This window comes from Petaurus breviceps, unplaced genomic scaffold, assembly GCF_028583685.1.
Source record: "Petaurus breviceps papuanus isolate PSGF00001 unplaced genomic scaffold, PetGlider_PUasm1.0 98, whole genome shotgun sequence".
Taxonomy (NCBI): Eukaryota; Metazoa; Chordata; class Mammalia; order Diprotodontia; family Petauridae; genus Petaurus; species Petaurus breviceps.
This window is the reverse complement of record NW_027187460.1, coordinates 18,008,851-18,022,677: the sequence shown is the minus strand read 5'-3', so window position 1 is coordinate 18,022,677 and position 13,827 is coordinate 18,008,851. Positions and strand designations below refer to the sequence as shown.

Genomic DNA, 13,827 nt, shown 5'->3' with positions numbered 1-13,827 from the left:
AGAGAGAGAGAGAGAGAGAGAGAGAGAGAGAGAATGGAGGGAGAGGAGAGGATGGTGAAGGGAGGAGAGAGAGAAGGGGAAGAGAGGGAGAAGAAGGGGGAGGAGAGAAGAGGGAGGGAGGAGGGGATAGGGAGGAAGACGAGAACAGAGAGGGAGGGAAGAGGGAGGAGGAGAGAGGGAGGGAAGAGGGAGGAGGAGAGAGGGAGGGGGAGGGGACGCCTTCACTCCTTCCTGGCACCACCCCTAAGGGGCTGTCCCTTCCATAATGAGCAACCTGAGGGAGGGGAAGGGGGTCCCAGGACTTGCACCCCCAAAGCCGGGGTCGAACAGGAGGGGAAGGCGCGCGGGAAGAGCTTACTCAGGCCCATGGCTCCACTCCGGCTCCGCCACCTGCTTCCAGCCGGCTCAGCTCACCAGGAGTCTTCTCTTTGCGGACAGGAGCGTTACCATGGAAACAGCAAACTCTACGGCGGTCGCGTGGGACCACTTTCTGAAAGCTCGAAGGACGGGACGGGGCGAGGTAGCTGGAATCCTAGATTCATTTATTGAGTGTTGTGGAAGAAGACTCCCCAGAGATCTGGATAGTGCAGGGATTCTTAACCTGGAGTGCGTGGACTTTTTAGTGTGCACGTAAGGTCCTCTCCTGTCCCGCTTACACAAGGAGCCTCCTCTGCACCAGGACAGCTCCCAAAACCAAGGCTAGAGGGCACTTATATGCCTTTTCAATCATCTTACATCCTCCTTCCCACCCCAAGGTGCTGCAACTTTTCCTGGTCCCCCTCCTTCAGACTTCCCAGAGCTGTTTTCCTTTGCCTAAAAGAGTTACCAGCTAAGTTAAAGATGTAATAGGATATATGGCAAGTGAGGGAGTGTTATTTATCACCATTTTACAGAACGTGAGAAGTGTCCGTGTTCAAGTGGCTATTTAGTGGCAGATAAGGACTAGAAGAGCCCTTGGAAATTTAAGTCCAGCTTCCTCATTTTAAACTTAAGGAAACTAAGATCCAAAAAAGGGAAGTGATTTCCCCAAGCTTTCACTGATAAAAAAAAAAAGTCTCAAAGGTAGGATTTTAATCCATACTTTTCATACCTAACCCAATGTTCTTTCCCTCAAAGTCTGAAGTTATGAAGTTGTTGTCTGTGCTTCGTTTTGGAAGAGGGCCAGTGCTATCACTGGTGTGATGTCTGGACTTGCACGTGAATTGGCTTTAAGTGAGGCAGAGTTTCACTCATCAGCCTCTCTTTTCCAATGTCATTGAAGTTCAGTGGCAAGACAAAAGTCAGGATGACAGGTGATGACAGGACTGGGATGCAGTAGATGATCTTGGTCCTAAGCACTCCAAGCATCTGCTTCAGCCACCTTCATAGACATTGGAACAAACTGTTCTCATCCACCCATTCCACCAAGGGAAGTCTTCACGCACCCCCCTAACTCACCAATGGTTCTGAGGCCTGTCAGTTACCCTCAATCTGGTTTATCTTGTCTGCTGAGATTGTTTTACCGGGATGTGGACACTAAACTTACTACAGCTTGCTGGGCGATAGGTAGATTCCAAAGGTGGAGAAGCAGCCCTGAAAATGAATCAGCAAGCCCTCATGCCAAAGGTCCTAATCCTCCCTGAACACCTCATGCACAATTATTAAGTACATATTGTGTAGAAGGCACAGGATACACAGTCATGAAAAATGGCATAATCCCTACTCTTCAGGGTTTTTATAATCTGATAGGAATGCATGTAAACAAATATTATGCAAGGTAGAATGTGATTAGTACAAAGAAGAGATGCAGTGTCCTGCTTCTCATAATGGGAGTTCCAGTTTTCTGCTCTGATGTACATAAAAGTTTGGGGAGAATAATTTTCAGAAATCCGTGTGAAGGTTTGAGGCCTCTCCACTTCAGTTATACTATCTGATGACTTTCCTTAACCTTCCTGTGACCAGCTAGACCCACATTCCCCCAACTTTGCATCGATAAGCTATCTCATATCTCACTTGTCAAGAGGCAATTATGCTGCCACAAGACTTTTGTGAAAACCAAGTTTATTACAAGAGAAATAAACATGCCTGTTGAACCCAAAAGGTTCCTAGTCTTTTTTTTACAGTTTTATAGCAAGACAAAGAAAGAGAGGAGAGGATACCAGGAAGGGGTGTGACATGAGAGAGGAAACTGTGTAGCAAAGATGGGGGGAGGGAAGACAAGACCACTCCCCATGGGGAGGAGTAAGGTGATGGCAAAAGCCTCATTCTTTCCCATGGGAACAGTTAACTAGACTATGAAAATAGGAGGGTCTGCTCATCTGCAAAGGACCCCAGCTGCCCAAGCATTATCCCAGCCCAGCACAGACTGACTGGTGCCTGTCTTGCCTCCCAAGGACACACAGGGAGTCCACCTTGGGGTACAACAACAAATTATGTCACCTCAGGCAGAACTTCGTCCTTGACACATTCAGGGCCTCTTGCATGCTCTGGGTCCAGGGTTTCTGGAAAACATGTCAAAAAGACAAGTTCAGGGGACCCATTAACAGCCCTTAACACACTCCTAAAGATTCCAACTCCTAGAAGTTTTCTCCTAACAACCCCACCTTTTCGTCAGTCCAGAGGAAATAACAATGGATTTAGAAAAACTTCGTTTTGCTACTCACCTTATTTTACAAATGAGGAAACTGAGGCCTCTAAAGGGGAATTGGCTTGGCCAAAATCACAGGGCTTATTATAAGCTGTGGAGTGAGGATTGAAACCTAGGTCCATTACCCTTTCCATACTTCCTCTTCCAGACCCCAAACCATGACCAAAGACAATAAATCAATATGAGTGGAAATATAAGGGTAGGATACAATTTCACATTGGTATCAGTTCTGAGGATTTCCCCTCCCCAAGACTTACATTAAATATGTCTTCCCATAGTCTGCTCTTCTTTGGCTGTTCAACATCCTTTCCTTGACCCTCAACTGCCCTCTAGTGGTTATTAGTAGTACTACCCCTACCTGGACCACACCCTTGGTGTGCTGGAAGCAGCCTAACCCAAGCAATTGTACCAAAATTTTCCTTTTGATTGATTATTCATTCAGTCAGTAAGGTCTTCAGAACAGCCTCTCAGTGTCAACCCAGCAGTCACTAAATCCTGTCTATTCCGCCTCCGTAATATCTGTTCCTTTCCTCCACTCACATGTAACCTCTCTACCCCACTACTGTAATAGCCTCTTAATTGGTCTCTGAGCTTCCAATCTCACCCTTTCCAATTCATCCTCCATACAGCAGACAAGATAATCTTCCTAAGGCAATGAAGCCATTCCCCCGTGAGGACATTTCTGATGTACAAAAGAAATAAAAGGCATGGTTCTTCCCTTCAGCTACCTTAAATATTAATCCTTTACACTTGTATAGTGCTTTTTACATGTCTTGTTTAAGCTTTAAACAACTTCCTGAGATATTATTCTCCATCCCTATTTTACAGGTCAGAAAACAGAGACCATACTTACAGAATGAGCTAAAAGGGATCTTAAAGCTTGCCTAGCTAGCTATGATTTGAGTATAAAAACTGACCCTGAGGCTCAAAAATTCAATTCAGCTAACATTTATTAATTGCTTACTATATGCAAGGAAGCATGCTAGGCACAAGGATAAAAATGAGATAAGACCCTGTCTTCAATGAGCTTCCATTCTATTGGGGGTACAAAATGTACACAAATAAATATGAGGTGATTTGAGGAAAAACGAGGCTACTCACAAGTCAGGTGATAAACAAGGTTTCACAGAGAAGGTGACACATTTGCTGGAACTTGATTCCAAACAAAGATTCCAAAAAGGGGAATATATTTGAGAATCCCAGGAATATACTATCCCCTATCTTGTTTTCCTTCACCTCCACTACTTCACCATGAAGAATATATGAGTAAACACCATGCCCCCTTGCCTTCCTCCTCTGCCCCCTCCCCGGGCTCAGATCCCACTCAGGCTGCCTGACTACTCACATGACTTAGATGAAACAAGAATCCCCATAGGTGCTCTTCTTAAATGGAAATTCTGGGAGGATCAACTCACAACATCCTTATCCAAGTAAAATAGGACCATTCATTGCAGAACTTTGAATGATGACTCTTTTAAGTTCAAGGAGTTTAAAAAAGAGGGGGCTTGATAAGTTTCTTCTACACATTCCAGTTCTTTCAGTTGATGGCAAATGCTTCTGCCAAGTACGTAGGGTGTAATACTACCTTTACACTAGAGAAGGTGGAAAAGAAAGCTTCCATATAAAATGTATATGTCTCAGAGAGAGCCTAGCCACCTCTACATTTTCTACCTACCTTCATGCCCCTGGAACCTCTTCATCCGGCAAGCTCACAGAGTGTAGAACAGTGATGCTCCCAGAATTCCCACTGAAGAACACCCACGGTAGCCATCTTTTCACTTCCCACCTGGCTGTGCTCTTCTAGGCCCTCTCTCATGCCCCTGAGATTCCACTGAATCGCCTTACTTTTCAGCTTCTTTGTGTGTGCTGTCTTCCTCCATTAAAATGTAAACTCTTTGGGGGTAAGAACTGTCTTTTTCTCTTTCTTTGTTCTTCCAGAGCTTAACACAGTACCTGACACATTGTACCCATAATAATAAAATTTTATTGACTGACTGTACATTCTTTGTAACTGGCAGGAAATGGGCATGGGACATTGCAGGCCTTTAAAACTGTGTCCATAGTGTGGTGATGGTGTGGTAACTCCAAAGAAGACTTCCCAGTTTTCTCTTTTGTATAGGAAGTCTCACATTCTACTTGTATTAGAAATAGTCCCTCCTTTTCAGGGGTTCCAGGTGATGAGGAGCAAATTATTATCTGCTATCTCCACTTCCAAATCTATGCTTTGGGATCTTTGAGTACAATAAATGGTTAATGGGAATAAAAGTATGAGACTGAAATGTTTCTTCATTTACTCAACATTAGCTAACAATGCCAGGTACCCTGGGGCTATGTGGGTCCATATGGACACTTATCTCTGATGTTATAACTGGGGAAAGGAAAATTATTCTCTTAGGAGTAAAAGTAAAAGAAAGCAAGGAATAAAACCTACAGGATACTAACCAAATAACTATAGGTGTACATCTCCCCAGGGAGTTCAGAAGTGACAGGAAAAATGGCCTTGGGATGTTTTCCCAAGTGAGAATAGAGGGCCTTAATTATTAATATAGCTATGCATATAAATTGTGCATGCCTATATATATTCTAGAACTGGCAGTATTGATTTATTTACATTCCCCAGAGGGTAGGTAACATAGTTATGAAATTCTAAGGAACAAATATAACCTTATCTGTATAACAGTTAGATAGTATCATAAAGCTACAAACAAGACACTATGAAAATTACAATTGTCACATTTTTAAAAGCCTTGCCACTCTAGGAAGGGGAAGGAGATTTTATTCAACTCAACAAATATCTCTTATGCACACAGGATATGTAAGAAGCATAACAAGTACCTAATGACTATTCCATTTTTAGATGAGATCACACAGCTAATAAATGAAAGAGCTGCCACTAGAACCCAGATGTGCTAACACTAAGTCAAATGCTCTTTGGAATGCAGCTTTGTGGCAATCCTAATGAGATAAGTCATCAGAGGTGACATGCCAATAACCTCTCTATCTTCACCAATGTATTTTCTCCTATACTATTCTGTTCACACTCCTATTTGAGTTTGAGTATCATTTACACCAGAAAAGGTATTCTTTCTGCCAACATCAACTATTTGCAAAGGCTAATTCTGCAAAGACATTCATTCATTCAATATCTATCATATGAAAATACACAGTTCAAAGCACTGGGGTATACGATGATGAACAAGGTGCAATACCAGTCCTCTAGGAGCCAATAGTCTGGCAGAGGAAACAAGACTGGCAAATAGATAACTATAATACAATTTAGAATATGATAAATAATAAAGAAATAGGGATAGGGGCTGAGCCTGTGATTTTATTGATATGGGTAGTGACCAGATGAAGAACTTCCCCCTATCAATGCAAGTCAGAAATTTCCCTGCAACACATAGTCTTAGAGAGTTGTCTAGGGTGCTGAGAGGTTAACTTACTCAGGGACCTACAAACAGTAGGTGTATTCCACCTCTTACATAAAAAGAAATAATAAAAATAAAGTATTGTGAGAGAAATGAAGTAAAAGAGATTACCTTCTCATTTTGGGGAAGAGCAGAAATCAAGAAAGTTTTTTATGAAGGAGATATCACCTATGCTAGGCATTAAAGGATAAGACCCATAGAATTATCGAATTATGGAACTGGAAGGAATGTCAGAGGTCATATAGTCCAATGACCATGTAAAGCATGAATCTTCTCTATAGAAGCTCAGACAAGTGACCATTGAGCTTGTTTGAAAATTCCTTCCTGTGACAGAAACTGGCTCATTCCAATGCTGGGCAACTCTGATTGTTAGGCCATTTCTCTTTAAGCTGATCCAAAATGTATAGCGCCAATATTATAGCTTCCACCCATTGATCCTGGTTCTGCTCCCTGATGCAAAATAAAATAAATCTGATCTCTCTTCTATGTGATAGGTCACCAAAAGGAAAATTTTATGATGGGTGTGAGTAGCCTGAAATTTATGACCAAAAAGAATTGTGCAGAAAAAGTGGTATAAAGACTATCATCTAAGTGATACTTAACCAGAAAAGGAAGGAAGTGTGCAAAGGGGTGGGAGTAGCCAATAGTATCTCATATATTACATGAATATCCATATAACATCAGGAGATCTAAAGGATGTCTGCAAGAATGTTGGGTAGACCCCATGAGAGAATTTATAGGAGAATATATAAGTGCCATAGGTTACAATGTTATGAACTGGTAGTACTCTATACATTTGGAGGAATTAACCTTTCTATAATTAACTAAAAAAAATCCATCAAGTTACTAAAATGTCTGTATTAGAAACCATTAGCTATTTAAAGACAGATAAAATGCCAGTCAGTTGATTGGTGACATTCATTATGTTCTAAGCATTGTGCTAAATGCTAGTGGTGCAAAGAAAGGCAAAATCCATGGTCCCTGCCCTCAAGAAGCTCCCTCCTTTGCTCAAATTCCACAACAGTTTCTATTGCCTGTTGAATAAAAATGCAAACTCAGTCTAGCATTCAAAGCCATTTAGAAGTCGAGGGAAGTCTACTATTTCTGCCTTATTGCGTACTTCCTTTCATGCACTGTATATTATAGCCAAAGAAAACTAGTCACCATTCCTTAAACTTGTCTTGCTTTCTCATGCCTGTCCATTTGCACTCAACATCCCCATCCCTAGTTCAAACTCTGCCTGTTGAGATTTTCCTTTTCTCTAAGTCCCTGCTTAGGTGCTACCTTCTCAATAAAACTTTCCCTAACCACCTCCACCTCCCAACCACCACCACCACCACCACCCCCCATAAAGAAACGATCCCTTCTTCATTGAATCTCAAGCTTCTTTATTTGACTTCTCTTGTGCATGTAATCATATCCCAATTTAATAAACAATAATAATAGCAATTGGCATTTATATGATGTTTTGAAGTTAGCCAAGTATTCTATATCCATTAGATCATGTGAGGACTTAGAATAAGAAATGGAAGGCAGATCAATCAATATGTCCATTTTAGTAAGGCAGTTGACAAAGTCCCTCAGATCCTCTTTGACATGATGCAGAAATCTAAACAGTTTGATGGGTCTGGTTGATGAACCAGATCTGAAGAGGAAATTACTCATGTCAGCCTGGAGTGCCACAGGGCTCTGTCTCTGGTTCTATTTTGTTCAACATTTTAATCAGTGACGTGGATAAAAATAAGTAGTGGCATTCTTACCAAGTCAACAAGCATTTATTAAGCAGTTACTATGTACCAGGCACTGGGCTAAATGCTGAGAACACAAGTACAAGCAGAAGAAAAGATTCCCTGCCCTCCAGGAAGCTCACATTCTAATAAGGGAAGACAGCACAGTAAAGAAAGGTCAAAGGAGGAAGGAGGAAGGAAGGAAAAAGAGAAGGTACCAGTGTACGAGCATGGGAGGAAAGTCCTGAGAGGTTGATACAGTTTGGAGAGGAATAAAATGAAGGACAACAACCAGCCAACCAACATAGCCCAAACAGAACTCATTATCTTTGCCCCTAACCTTTGCCCTCCTCCGACCTTTCCAGTTACTAGAAGAAAGCAACACAGTCCTCCTGCAGTCCTCATTCTCTCACCTCCCGTTTCCTATCTGTTGCCTGGCTCCATCAACTTCACCTTTACAAAAGCCCTTAAAATTACCCCCTTTCTCCTCTGACATACCCACCACTCTAATGGAGGCCCTCATCACTTCATGCTTAGACTATTACAATAGCCAACTAGTGGGTAAGTCTGCCTCAAGTCTCTCCTGACTTTAATCCAACTCCATTTAAACACGAGATTTTCCTAAAGCACCCATCCAACCATGTCACATGTACATACGCACACACACACACACACACACACACTCAATTAACTCTGATAATTCCCTAACAGGCAGCAGCTTAAAGGGCAGCTAGGTGGTTCTGTGGATAGAGTGCTGTTCCTGGAGTCAAAAGGACCTGAGTTCAAATATGTCCTCAGTCACTGACTAGCAGTGTGATCCTGGGCAAATCATTTAACCCTGTTTGCCTCAGTTTCCTCATCTGTAAAATGAGCTAGAGAAAGAAATGACAAACCACTCCAGTACTTTTGCCAAGAAAACCCCAAATGTCATAGAGTCAGACAGGACTAAAACTACTCAACAACAAACTCCCTGTCACCTCCAGGAACAAATGCAAAATGGTTTGTTTAGCCTTTAAAGGCCTTCAAAACTATCTTTCCAATCTTGGTACACCTTACTGTCTCATACGCTCTGATTCAATGACATTGGCCTCCTTGATATTCCACAAACAAGACCTCTCCCTCTCTCTGGTCCCAACATTTTCTCTATCTGTTCTCCCTTCTCATCTTTACCTACTGCCTTTCCTGGCTTCCTTTAAGTTTCAACTAAAATCCCATTTTCTACTGGAAGCCTTTCCTAACCTCTTTTAATTCTAGTGACCTCTCTCTTGGTTTCCTATTTATCCCATACATAGCATTAGATATGAGCTCCTCAAGCACAGAGACTGTCTTTGCCTTTGCATCTCCAGCACTTAGCAGAGTGCCTAGCTTATACTTGTTTTTGTTCAGTCATGTCCAACTCTTCATGACCCCATTTGGGGTTTTCCTTGGCAAAGACACTGGAGTGGTTTACCATTTCCTTCTCCAAATCATTTTACAGATGAAGAAACTGAGGCAAACATGGTTAAGTGACTTGCCCAGGGTCACACAGCCAATGTGTCTGAGGTTAGATTTGAATTCAGGAAGATGAAACTTTTTCAGTCTTGTCCTTACCCTAGTAAGGCTAGAAAAAAATTACATAAGCCAAAAAAGACCACAATGGTCAAACCCCCCATTTCACTGATAAGTAAGCAGAGCCTGCAGACAGTTAGATTTACTGGCCCATGGGCTAATCAGGTGTCCTAACTCTCATGACCCCATTTGGTACTTTCTTGGTAAAGATCCTAGAGTGGTTTGCAATTTCCTTCTCCAGCTCATTTTACAGATGAGGAAACTGAGGCAAACTGGGTTAAGTGACTTACCCCTGGTCACACAACTAGTAAGTATCTGAGGCCAGAATTTAATTTCATGAAAATGAGTCTTTCTGACTCCAATCCCAGCACTCTATGCACTATGCCATTTAGCTGCACTGCACTTACCACACATCCCTCCCCAGACCCAGTTCCTCTATAGAAGTCATTTTTCTTCACTGTGAATCATTTTTCCTAAACTTAGCCAGTAAGACTCTCCCTTATCCTGTTCAGTACAGCAACAGCTGATAGGTAGCAATATTAGGTTGGGTTACTGCCTTGACTTTGTCTACCATGCCATAGAACGCTCTTTACCTTGAAAGCTTTCTCTTCCCCTGGACCACTCAGCTTGGAAGTGTCCTCTAACCCTGAGTCCTTGCTTGTCCTTGATTGTCTGATTATTTCCAGAACTTTCCCTTTAAGGAGGCAGTCCAGGACATTTAAACCTTTGTACCTCTCCAATTCCCACTGTTGACCCACTGCCACTACTCTGCTATGCCACCTGTGCAGGGGAATTTCATACACACCCCTGAGAAGGAAATTATAATTTTCATACTAATCAATGTGATATGTATAATGAATATACTAATAATTTAATTTACTCAAGAGCTGCCTATCTAGCTAGGGAGTCAGAGCTCACAATGCAGCTTAAACTGACTAATCAAAACTCTGACATGCTCACAATCACTGGATCTTAGGTGAATTGAATCAAAAATTGTAGAACCAGAGGCGGCTAGGTGGCACAGTGAATAGAGCTAGGTGGCACAGTGAATGGAGCACCTGCCCTGGAGTCAGGAGAACCTGAGTTCAAATCCAGCCTCAGACACTTAACACAAAAACTAGCTGTGTGACCTTGGGCAAGTCACTTAACCCCAATTGCCCTCAAAAAAAAAAAGGCAAAATAAAAATTGTAGAACCTGTTCCCATCACAGAACTCTGATTCTGTACCCTGCAGGAGGTGGTCATGACCCCCAAAGATTTGTCTCCAGAATTGTTGTATTGTGGGAGTTGTGGGTTTCTCCACTAAAGGATTGTTTGAAATCTACCTTGCCCCCTTCTTCACTGCTTGTGATTTAAGTATATAACCTGTGTTTTTACTTCATCTGTGAGAACATTCCCCACTCTGAAACTGAATAATCAAACTACTTGGTTACTGGCACTCTCCTCTCTAGGCCTGCTTTGTGAAGCTCTGAGCATTCTCAGGTTAGAGACTGGCTCAGTAAAATCCAGTTAACCACCTTTTAAGTGTGATTTTTCCTCATTAAAATGGAAGTACCTGGAGGGTAGTACCTTTCTTTCTGCTTCTTTTTGTATTTCTTTTTTTTTTTTTTAAAGCAATTGGGGTTAAGTAGCTTGCTCAAGTTTACACAGCCAGGTGTTTCTGGGTAGGTGCTAGGTGTCTGAGCCCAGATTCTATCCCCAGGTCATCCTGACACTGGAGCCAGTGATTTTACTCGCTGTGCTACCTGGCCACCCCCTCTTTTTGTATTTCTAAAGCTTAGCACAGTGCCTGACTCATAGTAAGGGCTCATTCCTTGTGGTCTTGACTTGTTGATAATTCTATAGTCGTTTATAGTTTATAAAATGATTAACTCGCAGGTATCCTAGGAGTGAGGTAGTGCCAGGATCTGAATCCTTCATAGAATGAAGAAATTGAAGCTGGGAGTGGTGAAGTGAAAGGTCCAAAAAGATGGCAGAGTTCATTCAATTTAATCAATATTTATTAAGTACCTTCTATGTGCCAGGCATTGTGCCACACACTGGGAATACAAAGGCACAGTCCTTGCCCTCAAGGAGCATACTATTCACAGGATGGTTCAGTGGAAAAGGCATTGGATTTGGTGTCAAAGGATCAGGCAGTAGTAACTTTACTATTTTCTATCTGGGTGATCTTGGGCAAATTGCTTGACCTCTCTGGTCTTCAATTTTCTCATCAGCAAAATAATAGCCTTGAACTAGATGACCTCTGAAGTTTATCACAGTTTTAAATCTGCTTTGGTTAGTTTCCTTCTCTGTAAAATGGGAGTCATAATAGCACCTACCTACCAGGGTTGTTGTGACAATCAAATGAGATCATATTTGTAAAGTGTATTGCAAACCTCAAAGTGCTTTGTAAATGCAATCTATCTATCTATCTATCTATCTGTCTATCTATCTATCTATCTATCTATCTATCTATCTATCTATCTATCTATCTATCTATCTATCTATCATTACTAACAAATCTACGATCCTGTGAAGACTAGGTCTTCCTACTCCAAGGCCAGCGTTCTCTCTATACTACACAAGTCACTGGATATAACTTTTCTCTTACTACTGTCTGATGCTTTCTCACATACTTAAATCTCTTACTGAAACTCACATATACTATGTCAGTGGCATCACTGCCCAAAAAAATAGAGTGAGGCTGGCTTGACTTATTCTTCATGAAGCTGTGTGGGCTCAGAATGAATCCAAATCGGGTGCTCTGCATTCTCCAGGATGAATGATTTATGAGCACTTAGCTCGAGAATCAGTGATCATAGATCATAGTCATGATCTTTCCTGTATTCTGATATCTTTATGTAATAGCACCTAAAAGCTAAGCACAGAGGAGAGTGTACAGAGTTGGCCTCTGTGACAGAAAGGCCTGGGTTCAAGTCTTTCCACTGCTAGACACTAGCAGCATGACCATGAATAAGCCATTTTAAACTCTCAGCTCTCCAACACTCTAAATTATAAAATAGTTGATTATCTGCTTTAATAACTGGGAGTTTCCTATACTGATAAAATCACAAGTCTGAAAAAATATATAATAAGAAAATATAAATATATGTATATTATGGGAGAGACAATTTCACCAATACTTGCTCTGAATATTGAATTTTCATATACCTGCAGTAAGTGGCATTAATTTTATTTTATATATTTTGGGTTTGAGCCTCTAGAAGGTGGTATGTACAAGGATAACTCCAGCCAAATAAAATCATTTTCTTAAAGAGAACCTCTTCTGAATCCTTGTCCCCATTCCTATCTTGAGAAACTGGACTAAACAATCTAGAAGAAAACTTAGCATTAAAACTGTATCTTGTTCTGGTCTCTCTAACCACTACCACCTCCCCTGCCCCCACACATTTTGTAGTCAGCCTAGTAAGTTTATAAGTAGTATTGGAAAAATGATTTGTTATATCATTTGGAAAAAATTATTATACTATTTAAATCCAACCCCATGTAATTAAAGGTTGTCTGCACCCAGAATGTTACCTGACCCTGACTGCTAGAAGGTATCTTGAATACCCAGGATCCACCCAAAGCATTTATATTTGGGTTTACCATTCCTGGGATTTGTTTTGGGTCCACACAAGCTTGTGTTTTAAGTTCCCTTCAGGTGATTGTGTGCAATACCTTTATCAGAAGATTGATTCCTGTGCAGAAACCTTTGTCAAAATCCCATCTACTATATCTAATTCCAGAACCTGGGGAGGAGCCAAAACTCCCTTCCCACTGGCTCTACTCTACCAAATGACCTAATAAATTCTTTCTAAAACTATTTCAGATTTTGGGATTTGTTCTCACAAACAAGAGTAGCCAGCATAAAGCAGCAATGGCAGGAAATAAGATTGCTAAGAGAGAACTGGTAGTCACGTACAACCTGTCCCAAAGATCAAGGAAGCATAATTTTCAAATTGCATCATATAGTAACCAAAATTCACATCCTTAGTAGCATGTGCTGAATCAGTGGAAACCATCTAAGTGCTGCTATTAGAGTCTTTTGGTTCTATGATTATAAATCTCAGACAAGTGCCAGACATCTATAGTAAAACCAGCAGGATACCAAAAGGGACTGATAATTTTGAGATGACATGAATTTGTTAAGTTTAATAACTTTAATATTTTACTGACAATTTGGAGAGGATTTGGATATTTTAATGAGTTAACCCCCAAATAACACAGATAAGAGTTTGTTCACAAAAACCCCCAAAACTCTATAAAAATTAGACCTCAAATTTGCTCACCCTCCCCCCACATTCTTCCATCTCCATTGGGACCATGCTGCCTAGTGCTGCCATGTGAGTGATACTCTCTTCCTCTCTCTCTCCATCCTCTTCCATGCTTGCCTTCACCATTCCATCTTATTCCCTGTTCCCGAACCATCACTTCTTTCACAGACTTTGTGTGCACTTTTTGTATAGTTTGCCCTGATATCCTCTGTGCCTTGTTAAAATGTAATTGTAGTCTCA

General features: G+C 41.3%; 1 protein-coding gene across 2 annotated transcripts in view; it reads right to left on the bottom strand.

Annotated features, from left to right (window-relative positions):
• The window catches only part of DNAAF11 (dynein axonemal assembly factor 11), a 113,812-nt gene extending 111,392 nt beyond the window's left edge, over nt 1-2,420 (bottom strand). The window contains exon 1 of one of the 2 annotated variants that reach the window (XM_069081312.1): nt 359-2,420. In XM_069081312.1, coding sequence (XP_068937413.1) covers nt 359-368 — 10 coding nt within the window. In that variant the 5' untranslated portion in view covers nt 369-2,420. The remainder of the gene's footprint in view (nt 1-358) is intronic. The other variant, XM_069081311.1, reaches the window with a different exon arrangement.
• Nucleotides 2,421-13,827: the final 11,407 nt, after the last annotated feature.